This window comes from Chiloscyllium plagiosum, chromosome 2, assembly GCF_004010195.1.
Source record: "Chiloscyllium plagiosum isolate BGI_BamShark_2017 chromosome 2, ASM401019v2, whole genome shotgun sequence".
Taxonomy (NCBI): Eukaryota; Metazoa; Chordata; class Chondrichthyes; order Orectolobiformes; family Hemiscylliidae; genus Chiloscyllium; species Chiloscyllium plagiosum.
The window spans coordinates 128,908,716-128,929,437 of record NC_057711.1 but is presented as its reverse complement, the minus strand read 5'-3'; the positions used below and the strand labels follow the sequence as shown (position 1 = coordinate 128,929,437).

The following is a 20,722-nucleotide window of genomic DNA, read 5'->3' as shown; positions in this document are numbered from 1 at the left end:
AGTGATCACTGTTGTTCAGAATAATTGAGATGGTGTGTGTGATTGATTGCCTTAATGACTGACCTTCCTGATTAACAAGTTACTTGGTCAATGAGCCCAGGCACTGGTGAGTAACAGTATCTTGGATTAGGAACATTCCAATGCCCTTGTGCAGTTTATGCTATTAGGCATTCTGCAAGCATGAATATTCTAACTATGAGTAGTTATGAGTGAGGACTAGAGCACAAATTAATGCAAGGTCACCGGAATGTATTGCAGCTGAATACACACTTATGAATGAAACGTTTTGTTCTCATTAGGAATTTGAAGTCTCAGATATTTTCTGGGGGAGATGGGAGTTGGAAATGGAATGTGCCCTTTATGAGTTTATTAGGTGATTCCTGCAAGGCACTGTTGAGGTGATAAGGAAAATAAAATTGCCAGATATGATGGATATTTCAATTCTTTGAGTGGCGACTTTATATCGCTGTTTAAGGTGGGATCCTGTAATGCTGAAATCCAAGTGTAGGCAGGCACCACAGTGTAAGCACCCAGCTGAAACAAAGGCGTGTTTAGCTGGTTTCTGTCTACTGCTCAGATTACGTATGTGTCACAGCAGCAGATTTGTACGCTGATCTATTACTGCCATAGAGAGGAAGAATGAGGAAAGACAATGGGCTGGGCTTTTAACTTTCTGGAGAAAGTGAGGTCTGCAGATGCTGGAGATCAAAGTTGAAACTTTATTGCTGGAACAGCACAGCAGGTTAGGCAGGGAACAGGAGAAGAAGGGCCTGTGCCCGAAACGTCGAATCTCCTGTTCCCTGGATGCTGCCTGACCTGCTGTGCTGTTCCAGCAATAAAGTTTCAACTTTTAACTTTCTGACCTACTGGCAGCAGGAGTGTCCAGAAAAGCGTGTGAAAACCAGAGGTTTTTAAAAGTGTGCTGATTGGCTGTTTTAAACCTCATCATTGAATTAGCATCTGACTTCCCACTTCCTTGGTCAACTGAGATGGACAGGATCCACATCAGTCTGCTTCAGCTCAGCTCCTCAAAGGAACACTGACTTGAAGCATTCTGCGAGTGTTTTGAATCAGAATGCTTACAGAGGGAGAACGTTCAGCACTGTGCATCTATGCTAGCTCTCTGTAAAAGCAATTCATCCATAAGACATAAGAGCAGAAATTAGGCCATTCAGCCCATTGAGTCTGCTCTGCCATTCAATCATGGCTGATAAGTTTCTTAAACCCATTCTCCCACTTTCTCCCCAATAAGACCATAAAACATAGGAATCGAAATTAGGCCATTTGTCACTGCCCTGCTGTTTCCCATAGCCCTGCACATTTTTCTTATTCAGGTAATGACCAAATAGGTTCCTGAAGAAGGGCTTATGTCCGAAACGTCGATTCTCCTGTTCCCTGGATGCTGCCTGACCTGCTGCGCTTTTCCAGCAACACATTTTCAGCTCAGTAATGACCAAATAGCCTTTTGAATGCTCTCATTAACCCTGTCTCCACCGCACTGTCAGGGAGGGAATCTCGTACAATCCTGAATGAAGATCTTTTTGTTGTTGGAGACCACTGAATGGGAGTGTGTGCTCACTGTGTAATTACATTTTCCCTCATCCTCTCATTGTTCCATTTCCGTCCCCTGGGTCTCAATCCTTCCACCAACTGGAATGGTTTCCATCGTTCTTGCTTTAGTGAACAGAGACAGTGTGGCTTTACAGCCTGAAGGTACAATGCAGGCTTTACCATGTGATAAATACCACGAGGGCCTGCACAAATAATTAAAAGTACTATGCACTGAAAAACTCACTGCGCACAAAAAGGAAGCCGTGGTCCTGGACCTGATAAACACTGTCACTGGTCACCTTTGAAGGGTAACAGGTAAAGTTCTACATATTTCACTCTGAAATCCCTGGAAGAAGCCAGAGGTGAGGAAAGCAAGGTTGGAGGTGGTTTGCTGCTAGCAGTGGGTGCCTACCTGTTCCACTTGGCAGGAGACAGTGAATGCCACTTTACAGAAAACTCTCAACTGTCTGTTAAATCATTTATAGGCTGCTTCCCCTCTGCTTAAAACCCCTGTCCCCTGGTGATATTACTTCCTACAAACTAGACCGTCTCTCCTTTGGACAGACAGGTTGGTGAGCAGAAAGCTGCTGCTAATCCTGGTACAGTTTGTGTTCATGAGAATATAAGAACTAGGAGCAGGAGTAGGCTGTCCAGCCCTTTGAGCCTGCTCCCCCATTCAGTAAGATCATGGCTGATCTTTTCATGGACTCAATTCCACTTACCCGCCCTCTCACCATAACCCTTAATCTCTTTATTGTTCAAAAAATTATTTTAGCTTTAAAAATATTAAATGAGGAATTCTCAACTCCTTCCCTGAGCAGGGAATTCCATAGATTCACAATTCTCTGGGTGAAGAAGTCCTCCTCAATTCAGTCCTAAATCTGCTTCCCCTAATTTTGAGGCTATGTCCTCTTGTCCTAGTTTCACCCACCAATGTAAACATCCTCTCTACTTCTATCTTATCCATTCTCTTCATAATTTTATATGTTTTTATAAGATCCTCCCTCATTCTTCTGAATTCCAATGAATATAATCCCAGTCTACTCAGCTTCTCCTCATAAACCAACCCCCTCACTCCAGAATTAACCTGGTGAACCTCCTCTGTACCCCCTCCAGTGTCGGTACATCCTTCCTGAAGTAAGGAAACCAAAACTGCACACAGCACTCCAGGTGTGGCCCCACCAGCACACTGTACAGCTGCAACATAACCTCCCTGCTTTTAAACTCAACCCCTTGAGGAATGAAGAACACAATTCCATTTGCCTTCTTAAATGATATTGCTGTTCACCTTTTTCTCCCCTCAGCTCTGTGGTCAAGTGAGGGAGGAGGTTCCATACTAATCCAAACCTTGAAATGTAGGAAAAAGCGAGAAAAGAGAAAAATCTCCAAGAAGTGACCTCCAAAATATTGAAGAATCCTCTCTAAAGCAGTGAAAGCACACTATCAGAACATCCCCTGGCAATAAACACTGCTCCGCCAAGCTAGGAAATAGCTGTCTGATCTCAGCATTGAAAATGTTTCTGGCTTGTCAGTTACTCAGCCCCATCCAATCCCACTGCCACTTCACCTTGTTTTCCCTGGTGAGTTTTTAGAAACTCAGGTACACACTGTTACATTCACTGTTAAAGAAGTGGATAATTAGCACTTTACCTCATTGGAGAGCAGACACATGTATGACTGAAATTTTCATGCATACTAGATGACAGTCAGGGTAAAAGCAGAAGGTGGCACATCCCTGCTAACTTCCTGAAGCCCCAGCAATACTAGCTGTTAGAACCTGTCACCCACTCACAAACATTCCCACCCCAGCCTGGATGGATACAGCACCACCAGTACTCAGGAAGGCTGACACTTATCAGGACAAAGTATTCTGCTGAATTAGTACCCTATCCACTCATTCACTCTCCTCACCTCTGTACAACATAACTTCACTGTGTACTATCTATAAGATGCACTGCAGCAACTTATGAACACCTTCCTAACTTAAGACTTACAGAGCATCAAGACTTGCCAGTGAATAGAACATAGAACAGTACAGCATAGTACAGGCCCTGGAGCCCTCGGTGTTATGTTGACCTTTTATCTGAAACTAAGATAAAACTAACCTACATTCTGTTATGACACAGTGTTGAACCCCTGTGTTAATTAAACCAAACCCCCAGAAAAGCTCACCTTACCTCGTAATCTGTTAAAATATGAGTGACAGAGAACACCCAAAACACTATTTAAAGATAATAACATCAAGTTATTCTTTGACTCTGAAACAACTATTCACAGCTCTCAGCCTTCCCTTTCTCTTAACTGCTTATTACCTGCATCCAACTACATAACAATATACTGTTCCAATAAGACACTTATTAAAATTACATCAACTTAATTTCAAAACCACACAATGGCTGTTATCTTCAGTGTCTTTCTTCTTCAGGCTGAAGATCTCCTTGGGTCGTCTTCATTCATTTTATTGCAAGCATGTTCCATATGAGAAGGTACCTTTGCTAGAGTGTTTCCTAATTTGGGCAGCACGGTGACTCAGTGGTTAGCACTGCTGCCTCACAGCGCCAGGGGCCCAGGTTTGATTCCAGCCTTGGGTGACTGTCTGTGTGGAGTTTGCACATTCTCCCCATGTTTGTGTGGGTTTTGTCTGGGTGCTCTGGTTTCCTCCCACAGTCCAAAGATGTGCAGGTCAGGTGAATTGGCCATGCTAAATTGCCCGTAGTGTTAGGTGCATTAGTCAGAGGGAGGTGTGTTCCTCTTCAGAGGGTCGGTGTAGACTTGTTGGGCTAAAAGGCCTGTTTCCACACTGTGGGGAATATAATCTAATTTCTTAGGTCTCTCTCAGTGGCGGTTGCTCTGTCTCCAATTTTCAAAATGCCTGCATTTTTATACTCCCCAACAGTGGATCGTCTCATTGGTTTGATGTTGGCAAAACAATAAATTCAAACTTGATTGGGTTTTAGTATCCTGAGGCACAATTTAAACTGATTGGTCAAATTTGAATTGTTGTCAAAACAACAACCAACTCAGGTATCCATTTCACAGCCAAATGCTACATATTTTCAATTTTCCAGTACACTGTGAGACTGCCATCTCGTCATGTCACACAGGTGCTTGCAAGCTCTCAGTTCAGAACAGCATTCACTCTCTCTTAAAGGTACAGTACACACCTTCAACTTCGTAAAAATACCCTTTATTGTACTATCTTCCATGTGCCTATCCAAGAGTTGCTTAAATGTTCTTAATGTACCTGACTCTACTACCACTCTCTCTATAAAGAACCTACCTCTGACATCCCCCCTAAACCTTCCTCCAATCACCTTAAAGTTATGTCCGCTCGTAATAGCCATTTCTGCCCAGGGGAAAAATCTCTGGCTAGCCAATCCATCTAAGCCTCTCATCATCTTATACACCTCAATCAAATGACTTCCCATCCTTCTTCACTCCAATGAGAAAAGCCCTAGCTCCTTCAAACTTTCTACATAAGACATGCCCTCCAGTCCAGGAAGCACTCTGGTAAATCTCCTCTGCACCCTCTCTAAAATTTCCACATCATCCTACAATGAGGCAACCAGAACTACACACAATATACCATGTGCGGTCTAACCAGGGCTTTATAGAGCTGCAGAATAACCTCTCAGCTCTTAAACTCAATCCCCTGGTAATGAAAGCCAACACACCATACGCCTTCTTAACAACCCGATAAACTTGGGTGGCAACTTTGAGGTCTCTATGGATGTGGACCCCAAGATCCCTCTGTTCCTTCACACTGTCAAGAATCCTGCCTTTAACCCGATAATCACTTCACATTTTTCCAGGTTGAACTCCGTCTGCCACTTCTCAGCCCAGCTCTGCATCAATGTCCCGTTGCAACCTACAACAGACCTCCACATTATCCAAAACTCCACCAACCTTTGTATCATCGGCAAACTTACTAACCCACCCTTCCACTTCCTCATCCAAGTCATTTATAAACTTCACAAAGAGCAGAGGTCCTAAAACCGATCCCTGCAGAACACCATTGGTCACTAAGCTCCAGGCTGAATATTTTCTATCTACTACTACCCTCTGACTTCAATGGCCAGCCAATTCTGTATCCAGACATCCAACTTTCCCTGTATCCATGCCTCCTTACTTTCTGAATAAGCCTATCATGGGAAACCTTACCAAATGCCTTGCTGAAATCCATATACATCACAATCACTGCTTTACCTTCATCAATATGTTTTGACACATCCTCAAAGAATTCAATAAGGTTTGTGAGGCATGACCTGCCCCTCACAAAGTCTTGCTGACTATCCCTAATCAAGTTATGCTTTTCCAAATAATCATAAATCCTGTCTTTCAGAATCCTGTCCTATAATTTGACCACCAGTGACGTAAGATGGACTGGTCTGCAATTCACAGGGCTATCCCTATTCCATTTCCTGAGCAAAGGAATAACATTTGCCACCTCCAATCCTATGGTGCTACTCCAGTGGACAGTGAGGACAGTGAATACAGTTTCTTTTAAAAATATTTGTATACCCATAACCAAATCTGAACAAATGGAAGTTGAAAACGCATGGAAATTAAAGTCATTTCTGTTAAAATTTGGACATGTTTGTGTTAAAGATGTGCAATGCGTTATATCTATAGACCTTGTCTTCAAGTTAGAAATGTGAAAATCAGTTTTCCCTCATGTTAATTAATATTACCATACTTCAATTGGTTAATTATTTACCATTTCTTTCATGTAAAATTGAATATTTTTTCAACATAATGTAATTTTGGACCTTTTCAGGGTTACCAAAGGCTGCTGTAATCACCCAGCTCCAATCCTTAAGGGCTAGTGCTGGATTTTCAGTGTTTGGAGTCACCAAGGATGACATCATCTATGTTGCACTTCCTTTATATCATGGTGCCGCTTCTCTCTTAGGCATCTGTGGCTGTATTGAGCTTGGTAAGTTTGCTTCTGAACTTCTAATTACTGCCCGACGAAAATGCTGCCACTCGTAACAAGTCAGTCACTATTAGTCTTTTGACTAGGTCATTTCACACAGGTTTATCTGGTGCTGTTGATAACCTAAGAATCGGGTCATAAGAATTTGGGATCTAGTCCTAACTATTTTTCCTTATAAGTTTTATTGATGCTCCCAAGCATGAATAAATTGCAAATAATACAATACTTTTCAGAAGGCCCCTATCTATTCTAATGATTGAGATGAATATTAAAAACCCATAACATTATTGTAGCTTGGATCAAAAGTAAATAAGTTATATAAGAATAGGTCAGTTTTTTATAAAACATTGTTGTCTGTGGACCCCCTGCAAACATTGATTTTAACTGAGAGATCTTAGGTCCTAATGTTTCAAGGATCGTTGTACATCTAAGGGCAACTCATTGATCATCAGCAATCCACATAATGGTCTCCAGCCTCACTGACACCTGACATAACTCCAGGTTGGGAGCTTGACATTTTACCCAGTAATGGCATGTTCTCAAAAGGATGGAGTGGATAACAATATGAAATTAAAGTGTGAGTTGACTTTGTTTTCTCTCTGAAGATTTTTGGTCTTGTACCCAATGTAGAACTTTCAGTACTCCTCTTACTGAGGTCGGTTAATCAAACAGGTCAGAGATTAAAAATTCGATCCATGTGTCAGTACACTTAACAAGCAGTTGAGTAATCATTAAAACTGGATAAAGTGAATGTGTGCCCATTGAACAAGGATTGAGCATTTTCAGAAGAAGAAAGGGGAGAAAGTTATGATCTAAAATGATGCCATGAGTTCAAAGTAAAACCTCCAAACCTGAAAAGACAAAGGAGTGGTTAACATTTTGGATTGGACACCTCATCAATGCAGGCAAATAGGAATGAATCTCAAACAAATACAGAAATTGCTGGGAAATTCAGCAGATCTGGCAACATCTGTGGAGAGAAACAGAGTTAACATTTCGGGTCCACTGGCCCTTCATCAGAACAGAGTTGCTGAGTTTTCCCAGCAATTTCTGTTTTTGTTTTTGATTTCCAGCATCTGCAATTTTTTTTAACAATAAGTTTCAAGTTGAACTGCTCATTGGTCTTTTAATGTACTTCTGCTTTCAGTTTGTTGTGCATCAGGGCGGCACGGTGGCACAGTGGTTAGCACTGTTGCCTCACAGCGCCAGAAACTCGGGTTCAATTCCTGACTCAGGCGACTGACTGTGTGGAGTTTGCACATTCTCCCCGTGTCTGTGTGGGTTTCCTCTGGGTGCTCCGGTTTCCTCTCACAGTCCAAAGATGTGCAGGTCAGGTGAATTGGCCATGCTAAATTGCCCGTAGTGTTAGGTAAAGGGGTAAATGTAGGGGTATGGGTGGGTTGCGCTTCGGCGGGTCGGTGTGAACTTGTAGGGCCAACGGGCCTGTTTCCACACTGTAATGTAATCTAATGTCTAATCTAATCTAGTACTTCTTGATTGCTGTAATTTCCCAGCAATATTAGATGAGCCCAAGTATTAGCTTGAAAATTACACAGTGGAATTCTATGGCTATGTCGCTGTATCACCCTGTCCATGTGCATAGTGTGTGTTCTGCTGCTGATGCAAAATCCTTGTTTTGTAATTGTAATTGTCACAGAAGCTCAAGATCAGTGACAGCCTGTGAATGGGGGAGCACGTTTGCTGATACTGTTCAAATGATTGAGAAGTACATTTTTTGCATCCATCTAGGTGCAACATTGGTGCTAAAGAAGAAATTCTCAGCTAGCCAGTTCTGGAATGACTGTCGAAAGTACAATGTTACAGTATTTCAGTATATAGGAGAACTCTGTCGCTACCTGTGCAATCAGCCAAAGGTAATGTTATATGACAGTGCTCGTTTCGAGCTGTAATATTAGCAAGTTTTCCCAACACTGTTTCAATTGTGTTGTTTCATTGGTGAGGGAGGAAATTGAAGCATCTTTGTCATTCCTTTGCCAAAAGAAATCAGAACGTCTCTTTGACTTCTCACTAAGAATAATGTTAATTTAACTCTGATTTTTTTCTAATGTCCATATTCCTAGCAGCAAACAGGTGCTTATCTTTTACTTGGTGACTATTTTCTACTTATGCTTGATATTAAGAGTGTTTTATATTCATTTAAAATGTCTGTTGTAAATATGTCGAACTGACAAACCTGGGTTTTGAATGCTACTCGGGTTTTTAAAGCATTATTGGACTTGGTTATTTTGAAAAATAGTACAATGTGGAAGAATAAGATACCCCAGACTAAAAGGATTGAAGAGTGGCATTGATTGATTAAGTGTTTTGAGAGAAGTTTAAGGTTATACAACAGTTTTGCAATTTTATGTTCAGGGAAAATGCAGGAAGGTCTTACAATGGAAAGATTCAAAATAAATTTGATGTACAGTCACATGGGTGCAATATTGTCCAATATAAGATTAAATGTGGGATTAGGCTGAGTAGAGTTTTCTTTTATTCTTTCATGGAATGTGGACATCATCAATCAGGCCAGCATCTCATGCCCAAACTAATTGCCATGACAAGGTGGTGGAGAGGTGTTGTCCTGAACTGCAGAAATCCAATGCTTTTAGGAAGAGAGTTCCAGGTTCTTAATGCATCACCAGTGAAGGAGCAGCAATGTAGCTCTAAGTCAGAATGGTGTGTGACTTGGAGGGAAACTTCCACATGATAATGTTCCAATCATCCTGCTTCCCTTGCCCTTCATGATGGCTTCGTGGGTGCTCTCCAAGGAGTCTTCGTAAGTGCATCTTGTAGATGGTACACACTGTTGCCACTGTGCATCAATGATGGAGACAGTAAATGTTTAAGGTGATGAATGACATACTGTTTTGTTCTGGAAGGTATACCTTCTTGAGTGTTGTTGAAGCTGCACTTATCCTGACAAGCAGAGGTTATTCAATCACACTCCTGACTTGTGCATTGCAGATAGTGGTCAGATATAAGGTAGTCCAGAAGTGAATTACTCACTGCCAAATTCCCAGCCTTTGACTTACTCTTGTAGTAACAGTATCTATGAAGCTGGGCTAGTTCAGTTTCTGATCAATGGTAACTCCCACAGGATGTGGAAAGAGGAAGATTTGGAAATGGTAATGCCATTGAAAGCCAAGGTAAGATGGTTATGTTCTCTATAGTTGAAGAAGGCCATTGCTTTTTACTGGTATGTCATGAATGTTATTTTCCACTTTTCACCACAAGCCTGAATGTTATCCAGATTTTCCTTCACATCGGCATGGCCTGCTTCACAATCCATGGAGATGCAAATGAACATTGTGCACACATCAGTGAGGATTCCCACTTCTGATCTTAGAATAAAAAGAAGGTCGTAGAGTCATTGAGTCATACAGTGGGGAAACAGACCCTTCAGTCTAACTCGTCCATGTTGTCCAAGTTCCCCAATCTATACCTGTCTCACTTGCCTGGTGAACCTTGCCTATTCATGTACCTGTCCAATGTCTTTTAAATGTTCTAGTTGTACCTGCATTTACCATTTCCTCTGGCAGTCCATTCCAAGTAAGTCCCTAGAAGCCTGGCCTTTTGTCCAAAGATGTTTGCTGCTTTGTGTATGGCTTTTAGTTCCATAATTCTGTTGTGCTGTTCTGGATTTCAGCTTTCACCAGAATTTGGGTAGTTCTTTCCAATGTGAGATTCTTTTTTAATTGTAGCATATCTTTTCTTCTGGGTCAGCGGTGAAGCAGCTGAATATGGTCAGGTCTTGGACACGACGCTGTGGCAAAGTCCGGGGACTAAGATGATTGACCTCTGTCAACCCAAACCATCTTACTTTACAATGACTCCAACAACAGCTGATTCTAAGATGGATAATGCACCTTCTAATCATTATTTTGCCAATTTGACAAGACTTATTGTTATGATCATAAGAATGCTATCATGCAGATTAATATCTTCATTAATTTAAAAGTTACCATATTTAGTAAAACAGAACAAGACTGCTTTAAAACAGAGAGACAATGTTTTTCTTCCTTATGTTACCATTTCTCATTCATCATGACCAAATTAAGGAATTGTAATTTTCGTTCTGTGATCTGAATGGAAATGAAGAATGATGGGACTTGATGGCAGGAATCCATTTGTAATTCAGTGAAATTTCCAACATCGAGGCAATTTCAGCTAAAATTATTGTACCGTGTTGAAAAACTAAAGATTTAAATGAATTATTTGCATTTTGCTTTGTGTATTGAACAAGTATTGATGACCAATCTCTGATCTTCAGTGGAATTTTGAAGTTTGAAAGATGCAGTTTAACATGAATGCTGTCACTAATAGTAATGTCAATGTCAGTTCTTGTAAGTTAAGAACAGTTGGCACTAATTGTACAATGGATTACCTGCTAAACAAATGTTGACTACCAAAGACATTCTGCTGAATTGATATTTTATTACCCTTTAAGTTTAACGTTTCAGGGTTAGCTGTATAGGACAATGCAGGTGTCTTCAGGATCCCATTGGATGATTGTTAAAGATGCTGTGGGAGATACAGCTCTTCATCTTCTCAATCATTTTCAGGAAGGAATGTCTGATGATACAATTCTATGATAGCCATTGTCAGGATCTCCCAAGGTGTGCTGTACTTCTGTAATAGCACAGAATTTGTTAATTCAATTCCATTGTCTTCTGATGCAAAATTACATGAAGGAAACAGTAAGATACAGCTCACTAGTCATGTATGGCTGAGGACTTCCTATTGCTTAGGAAGTTGCTGGCACCGACATTCCATGAGAGTGTTAATATCACACTTACTGAATAATGTCAGTGGGACAGCTCTGAAGGTTCAGATTGAATGTAACAATTATCAAAGGATCCTGCTCATCAACAGCTGAGCAGGAAGCGACCACAATGTTTGCAATCTTCGAAACCCACCCCTCAAGGATCTCTTGTTGGAGGTGTATCAGCTCAATAGATGGCTTCAAGGTGACAAAGGCTATCTCCTGCTTCCATGTCTAATGATGTCAATAACTAAGTGAACAGCAGCAAAGAATTCTGACAACAATGGCATGCCTCTACTTAATAAAATTAAAAGTCACACAACACCAGATTGTTGTCCAACAGGTTTATTTGGAAGTTCAAGCTTTTGGAATGCTGCTCCTTCATCAGGTGAAGTGAACTGATGAGGGGACAGCGCTTCAAAAGCTTGTGATTTCAAATAGACCTGTTGGACTGTAATCTGGTGTCGAGTGACTTTTGACCTTGTCTAGATTAGAGTGGTGCTGGAAAAGCACAGCAAGTCAGGCAGCATCCGAGGAGCAGGAAAATCAACATTTCACCTTGTCTACCCCAGTCTAACACCAGCACTTCCACATCATGATGTAATATCATACGGCGATGGTTTTACCTTCATCATTCTCTCAACTTCATTATCCTCTTACTGCTCCTATAGCAGATCTTTAGAAAAGGAAAGTATACACTAAGATGAACAAACCTTATCTCTTTCGGATTAAGATTACATTGATGGAGTAAGGAGCTATAAGGTTGAGCAGTTTGATGTTTTAATGCTAGGGAAATCATACATGTGCTCAATTACCAAACCGATGCTAACCATTTCCCATGGCTGCCTCATAAAAAAGATATTAAGATGAGGGAAGCTCATCCCAGTGACCTTGCTGTGACAGGCTTTAGGCCCCAATTTGTCCCATGGGAAGATAAAAGAATTGAGGGTACAGGTAATTGAGGAATGTATGCCGAGTGACATAGGGAACTCTAAGGAAAAGTGTGGTGATATGAAGCTGATAACATGGAAGAAGATATTTTTGAGTTGTGCATGTGAGTAACTGGAAGAGCTGAATAGCTACAGTGCAAAATACATGAACCAGAAAAAACTCATTGTGGAGATGTTGCTTTAAAACAGTGAAGAGTGTGATACTGAAGGTGGCACAGACAAAAACAGAATGGTGTCAAGTGTGTTACTTTTTCTGCCTTGCTGTTAATGTGAAATTCCTCATGGCATCATTCAGCTGTATTGAAGCTGAAGAAACCATGAAAGAAAAAATCACTTTGGAACTTTTCAGACGTTTGCACTACTGCATTATCATTTTGATTTGGTTACACTCTGTCTTGTAATTCAGTTTAACTGGTGTGTTTCTCTGTTCCACAAACCTGTTTCATGGTAACAGTTTCTTAAAGGAACTGTGACAGAAGGTGTTCCTCTCTGTGGATTTTACTATATTCCTATTTGGAGTTCAAAGCGTTATATACGTTCTTTTATTGCAATTATTAAACAGGTTCCCATTATTTAATGCTTTCGTATTTAAATTGTTCTGTAGTTATGAAGATTTGAGAAGTTTTCAGCATAATGGCAGTAAATTCTAAATCTAGCTAAATATAAGATTAAGATAACATTAAATTTAAACTTGATTTCTTCATTGAACTTTAAAAGCGTCTTGGATTAACTGTAAATTGAAGAGCAGTATAGTCATCCAATTTGTATGTTCCTGACAGATTAACAAATCTCCACATCATGCAGTTTTTGTAAAAGGAATCAATTCTGTTTGTTTATGGTTCAGTCTGTTGGATCATCCTAAAGGATAACATGATATCGTAAACTTATTAAATCACCCTTTTTTAAGAATGACAAGAAGGTAAATTAGTTCAAGAAAAATGGGCATGCCATTACTTTTAAATTCTCCTGAAGCAACGTATTCACTCTTTAGACCAAATAGTAAAATGAAACAAAAACAAAGTGTTAGTTGTGGTATCTTATTTGCAGTTATTTTGTTACAGCCTATTCATTCTTAACTTTTTGTTTGTTTTCAGATTGAAGGAGAGAAGAATCACCAAGTCCGAATGGCTGTAGGAAATGGGATCAGGCCCGAGGTCTGGAAAGAATTTCTCGAGCGATTTGGTGACATTAAGATGTGCGAGTTTTATGGTGCAACAGAAGGAAATATTTTCTTTATGAATTACACAGGGAAGTTGGGAGCTGTGGGACGCATAAACTCCATATATAAAGTGAGTAAAAATGTAGTCACAGATATGAAAGCTGGAATTTCTCTGGGTGACCTGATCAATTCTCTCCTCCTAAGGATGCTAATTATTTTGAGAGCATGGGTCGTTCTGTTATAATGCGCATTTTGTCAATTTGCTGTCATGTGATTGACGAATTGGGGATGCTGTTTCTAAATCGTGAACATAGAACATAGAAAGTACAGCACAGAACAGGCCCTTTGGCCCACGGTGTTGTGCCGAGGATTATGCCTAATCTAAAATAAAATAACCTAACCTATGCACCTCTCAATTCACTGCTGTCCATGTGCATGTCCAGCAGTCGCTTAAATGTCCCCAATGACTCTGTTTCCACCATCACAGCTGGCAACGCATTCCATGCATTCACAACTCTCTGTGTAAAGAACCTACCTCTGACGTCTCCTCTATACCTTTCTCCTAATATCTTAAAATGATGACCCCTCATACCAGTCAATCCTGCCCTGGGGAAGAGTCTCTGGCTATTGACTCTACCCATGCCCCTCATTACCTTGTATGCCTCGATCAGGTCACCTCTCTTCCTCCTTCTCTCCAGCGAGAAAAGTCTGAGCTGAGTCAAACTATCTTCATAAGACAAGCCCTCCAGTCCAGGCAGCATCCTGGTAAACCTTCTTTGCACCCTCTCCAAAGCCTCTGTTCTTCCCTATAGTAGGGCGACCAGAACAGGACACAATATTCCAAGTGTGGTCTCACCAGGGACTTGTAGAGCTGCAGCAAAACCTCGCAGCTCTTAAACTCAATCCCCCTGTTAATGAAAGCCAAAACACCATATGCTTTCTTAACCACCTTATCCACTTGGGCAACTTTGAGGGATCTATGCACTTGAACGCCAAGATCCTTTTGTTCTTCCACACTGCCAAGAATCCTGTCTTTAATCCTATATTCAGCATTCAAGTTCAACCTTCCAAAATGCATCACTTCGCATTTATCCAGGTTGAACTCCATCTGCCATTTCTCAGCCCAGCTCAGTATCCTATGTCACGCTGCAGTCTGCAGTAGCCCTCAATACTATCAACAGCACCTCCAACATTAGTGTCATTGGCAAATTTACTAATCCACCCCCAACCTCCTCATCCAAGTCATTTATAAAAACTACAAAGAGCAGAGGCCCAAGAACAGACCCCTGTGGGACCCCACTCAACACTGACCTCCAGGCAGAATACTTTCCAACTACAACCACCGTCAGCCTTCTGTCAGCCAGCTAATTCTGAATCCAGATAGCCAAATCTCCCTGTATCCCATACTTCCTGACTTTATGAATGAACCTACCATGGGGGAACCTTATCAAGTGCATTGTTGAAGTTCATACAAAAAAATAAAAAAGAAAGCATGGTGGCACAGTGGTTAGCACTGCTGCCTCACAGCGCCAGAGACCTGGGTTCAATTCCCGCCTCAGGCGACTGTCTGTGTGGGGTTTGCACATTCTCCCCGTGTCTGTGTGGGTTTCCTCCGGGTGCTCCGGTTTCCTCCCACAGTCCAAAGATGTGCAGGTAAGGTGAATTGGCCATGCTAAATTGTCCGTAGTGTTAGGTAAGGGGTAAATGTAGGGGTATGGGTGGTTTGCGCTTCGGCGGGTCGGTGTGGACTTGTTGGGCCGAAGGGCCTGTTTCCACAATGTAAAGTAATCTAATATACACCACATCCACTGCTCGACCTTCGTCAACCTGTTTTGTCACCTCCTCAAAGAACTCAAATGATTAGTTAGGCATGACCTGCCTCTCACAAAGCCATGCTGACTGCCTTTAATCCCGCTATGCTTTTCTAAATAGTCATAAATCCTGTCCCTCAGAATTCTTTCCAAAACTTTGCTGACCACAAACATAAGACTGACTGGTCTGTAATTGCCAGGGATTTCCCTATTACCCTTCTTGAAAAGAGAAACAACATTCGCCTCCTTCCAATCCTCCGGTCCGACTCCCGTGGAATGTGAGGAAGCAAAGATCTTCGCCAACAGCTTAGCAACCTCCTGTCCCGCTTCCCGGAGCAGCCTGGGATAAACCTGGTCTGGCCCTGGGGACTTATCAATTTTAATGTTTGCCAAAATTTCCAACACAACAACTTCATCAATCCTCATCTGTTCAAGCCTGTATCCCAGCTCCTCAAAGTTTTCATTCACAACAAGGTCCCTTTCCTTGGTGAAAACCGAAGCAAAAAACTCATTTAGGACTTCCCCTATCTGCTCAGACTCCACGCACAAGTTCCCTCCACTATCCGTGATCGGCCCTACCTCCTCCCTGATCATTCTCTTATTCCTCACGTATGAGTAAAATGCCTTTGGATTCTCCCTAATCCTTCCTGCCAAGCCTTTTTCGTGCCCCTTCCTGGCTCTCCTCAGTCCATTTCTGAGTTCCTTTCTCACAAGCATGTATTTAAAACATGTATTGGCTGTAATGCGATTACATCGCCAACACTTTAAGCACTGTTTCTAAAGCACGATTTTTCTATAATGCGGAGTTGTACAAGAATGCATGACAGAAGGCCTGGCTGCAAATCTGATGGTGGCAAATGCTCATCATAGTGAGTGATTTCCATTTTCCAACTATTTGATGTAAAGTCCTCTGCTCTGCTTACCCACCAACCCCTTGTGGCAAGTTTGGTAATGAGGAGAATCTGTTATTTGCAAGATAACTAGAATTCCATTAAATTGTGCCACCTTTTAAGGAGTTACACCTTCTGTTTACTGCTGTTAATGTTCAAGCACTTCAGTGTTTAAATAGAAAATGGCTATCAACTGCAAATAGTGCTGAACAAAAATGAAAAACAAGAAGCAAGGAATTACATTTCAATTATGATTTATCCAAATGTTAAAAAAAAGTATGTCTTAGTTTGGCTGCTGTTCATTTTGTTTCAGCTTTTTGAGGCTACTTGTGACCCGCTTCTATCTATGCAAGAGAACTAAAGAAGCTATATTTGTAAAGTACCCAATCATATCCCAACATACTTTCTATCCAATGGTTACTTACTGAAATTCAATGACTACTGTTGTATACACAACACAAAGCTCAACAGGGTAAGAACAGCTGCTGACATCATGTCATGAAAGATCGCACAGGAGATTTGAAGGTCCAATTTAATCTCGCAGAGAAGAAAGCAAACAATTGTGGCTAATTACAAAAGTAGAAATCAGTGTTGTTTCTCTCACGCTTGCGAATTTTCCTCAGGAGATAATAGATTAGATAGTTAACAGACTACTCTACTTAGACATGTCAGCAAAACCGTTACACAAGACTGCCTTAACTTGTACTGAGTGCTATATTTTATTCAGTTGTAAGCACCTTGGAGGAAGTTGGATCACGATGCAAAGTAAGGCGGGATTGAAATTGCTGATTACAGTTAGGAGACATAGACTTCCAGGAACATTTAATTATGGTAGGGACATGAATTAACTGTGATATTCAGAAGAAATGTAAAGGCACTGGAGACAAATGCAAGAATGAGTGAGAGTTACTGATGAGAATGAGGAGGCCTTGTGAGGGACAGGCTTGCATTCCTGCCTCTGAACCAGAATCTCCCAATAGCGTGGAGATACTCGGTGGCAGGACAGGAAATGTGTGAGCTTTCCCCGGAGGCTCAGGACAGCTGTCCGGGCATGATCCCAAGATGGTCGTGCAACAAATCATAACAAGGAAGAACAAACATGAGTTACTGATGGATAATTTGCAGCAGAAAATAGCAGCTCGTTGACAACTATCCAAGTGTTTCAAGAAATTACTGAACAATATATATGTTATGGTTCAGAATGGAAGTCACTGCACAGAATTAGGTTTGGATAATAGCTATTTAGTTCTGCAAAGTCACTTACCTACTTCAGCCGAGAAAGCAAACAATTGAAATTGTGAAATCACACTCCTGCAAATTGTTTGTAATATTTTAGTTATTTTTCTTAGGCTTGCTTCCTGTTTTGCTCTCTTAGTTAATCCTACCTGTTTATTTTGTGTATTAAACCTGATTTGACTTTATTTCACCCTTTTAACATTCTCACTGTTTTCATGTTAGTATCTGAGAGCTGGGGATTGTTACAGTTTGCCCTGAGGTGTCCGATCTGAGAACATCTCTGACTGTGTGCATCAAAGATGTGAGGTACAACACTGTTGTTTATCATTATTGGCATCACCAAGTAACATTGAGAATCAGAGACAGAATGTTACAGTGTGGAAGCAGGCCATTTAGCCCATCAAGTCCACACTGACAGTGTGAACAGCATCCCACCCAGACCCGATCCCCTAACATATCCCTGTAACTCTGCAATTCCCCATGACTTTTTCACCTAGCCTGCATATCTCTGGACACGATGGGCAACTGAGCATGGCCAATTCATCAAACCTGCATGTCTTTGAACAATGGGAGGAAACCAGAGCACCCAGAGGAAAACCCCACAGACACGGGGAGAATGTGCAAACTTCACACAAACAGACGCCTGAGGGTGGAATCGAAACTGAGTCTCTGGTGCTAACCACTGAGCCACTGTGCTGCTCATCCAGCCATGAATAAATGTGGAATCCCACAAGAACGCAGTGTAGTTCACCAGAATCTATGGCCTGGATGTTAGTGGGGTTGGGTTGCATAGGTGTGGTGGCCTATGGGGTGATGTGAAATTTTCAATTTTGCTTTTTTTTTGCATTACCATGGTCAACTGGTCATATGAAGGTGTCAGGAAAGTTGGACAGCCTGGGGATATTTTAGGATTTATGTTTCACATTTTTAAATGTTTGCATTGTTAGTTTCTCTGTTGACTGCCTGTAGCTTTAAGTAAATTGGTGTCCATTCGCTGTGGACCTGTTAGCTCTGCTGCTGTTATTGTTTCTTCAAACTTAACTTACAACTAATGCTGTGGCATGAAAATAATGTGAACCCGTCACAGCTGAATCACCTAATGGCAAGCGAATAATGTGTATTTCATTCTTCCAATTGTAGCAGGAATGAGTTGAGTATTGTGTTTTATGGCAGGGAATTATAAAGCAGTTATTGTTCACAGCTGTTTGCTTCACCTTGTGCTCTGCTCCCTGATGTTGGCTCAAGACTGAAACTGAGACAAATGTTCTTTTTGGAGAAGATTTTACAAGCATTCAGTTGAATTTTCAGTGAGGGCAGGCTGTGACTGGGGCTGGGAGGACCCAGGGGGAGTTCAAACGGAGAAACAGGCCACTGCCTCAGTTACGTTTTCCATTATTGTCTTTGACCAAAAGAAATGGGAGTGAATGCAGAGCTGGCCTGGGTCCTGAGGACAGAAATCTCATCCAGTACATTAATGGTCCGAGAAGACAACTCACTAGTGATTGTAATGAGATCATCTAGGTGGACTTCATAGAATATGAGTTCCCTGATTGGGGCTGTTAATCTGGTCCAATCAGGGAGCCCTGGCTGACATATAAAAAGGGTGAGTGTCAGGGTTACTGACACACTGATGTCTGACTCTGTATGAGGCAGTGCTGTAGTCAATCATTGTTCCTGAAGAAGGGTTACACCCGAAACGTTGATTTCTTCACCTCCTGCTGTTGCCTGGCTTGCTGTGTTCTTCCAGCCTCCTGCCTGTCTATGTGTGAAAATAAAGACATACTTGGTGATGGGATTCCGATCTCAGTGCAGTTATTTCAGTTGCGATGGGATGGAAAGCTATCAGTTTTTCTTGGCAATTCAAGAACCAGGGAAATCTGTATCAGGGTTTTTAACGAGGTTAAGACAACTGGCAGAAGCTTTTAAATTTGTTTTAACCCTGACTGAGATGCTGAGACCATCTGGTATATGGGATTAATTATGTAACAATGAAAAAACGCTTGCTACCTGAGGCTGAGCTGGACTTCTACAGGCGCTACAACTGACTTTATCATTGGAAAACACAGCAATTTGGGGAACACCGCTTTTTGTTTTATGCACGTGTCAGCCTTACTTTGGTTGTGGGTAAAGTGTTGGAAAGGGTTTTAAGAGATAGGATGCATAATCATCCAGGAAGGAATAAATTGATTAGGGATAGTTCAACATGGTTTTGTGAAGGGTAGGTCATGCCTCACAAATGTTATTGAGTTCTTTGAGAAGGTGACCAAACAGGTGGATGAGGGTAAAGTGGTTGATGTGGCGTGTATGGATTTCAGTAAGGTGTTTGATAAGGTTCCCCATGGTAGGCTATTGCACAAAATATAGAGTCATGGGATTGAGGGTGATTTAGCGGTTTGGATTAGAAATTGGCTAGCTGTAAGAAGACAGAGGGAGTTGGTAGATGGGAAATATTCATCCTGGAGTTCAGTTACGAGTGGTGTACTGCACGGATCTGTTTTTGGTCCACTGATGTTTGTCAGCTTTTATAAATGACCTGAATGAGGGTATAGAAGGATGGATTAGTAAATTTGTGGATGACAGTAAGTTCGGTGGAGTTGTGGACAGTGACGAAGGATGTTGTAGATTACAGAGAGACATAGATAAGCTGCAGAGCTGGGCTGAGAGGTGGCAAATGGAGTTTAATGTGGAAAAATGTGAGATGATTCACTTTGGAAGGAGTAACAGAAATGCAGAGTACTGGGCCAATGATAAGATTCTTCGTAGCATAGATAATCAGAGAGATAGAGTCATAGAGTCATAGAGATGTACAGCATGGAAACAGACCCTTCGGTCCAACCCGTCCATGCCGACCAGATATCCCAACCTAGTCTTGTCCCACCTGCCAGCACCCGGCCCATATCGCTCCAACCCTTCCTATTCATATACCCATCCAAATGCCTCTTAAATGTTGCAATTGTACCAGTCTCCACCACTTCCTATGGCAGCTCATTCCATTCACCTACCACCTTCTGCGTGAAAACGTTGCCCCTTAGGTCTCTTTTATATCTTTCTCCTCTCACCCGAAACCTTTGCCCTCTAGTTCTGGACTCCCTGACCCCAGGGAAAAGACTTTGTTCATTTACCCTATCCATGCCCCTCATGATTTTGTAAACCTCTATAAAGTCACTCCTCAGCCTCCAATGCTCCAGGGAAAACAGCCCCAGCCTGTTCAGCCTCTTCCTATAGCTCAAATCAAAAGACTTTGTTCATTTACCCTATCCATGCCCCTCATGATTTTGTAAACCTCTATAAAGTCACTCCTCAGCCTCCAATGCTCCAGGGAAAACAGCCCCAGCCTGTTCAGCCTCTTCCTATAGCTCAAATCTTCCAACCCTGGCACCATCCTTGTAAATCTTTTCTGAACCCTTTCAAGTTTCACAACATC

At 41.6% G+C, this 20,722-nt stretch overlaps 1 protein-coding gene across 1 annotated transcript in view; it reads left to right on the top strand.

The window, feature by feature from the left end:
• The window catches only part of slc27a6 (solute carrier family 27 member 6), a 75,689-nt gene that overhangs the window by 27,144 nt on the left and 27,823 nt on the right, over positions 1 to 20,722 (top strand). Inside the window, exons 3-5 of the mRNA XM_043718061.1 lie at positions 6,329 to 6,487; positions 8,237 to 8,361; positions 13,297 to 13,491. Coding sequence (XP_043573996.1) covers positions 6,329 to 6,487; positions 8,237 to 8,361; positions 13,297 to 13,491 — 479 coding nt within the window. The remainder of the gene's footprint in view (positions 1 to 6,328; positions 6,488 to 8,236; positions 8,362 to 13,296; positions 13,492 to 20,722) is intronic.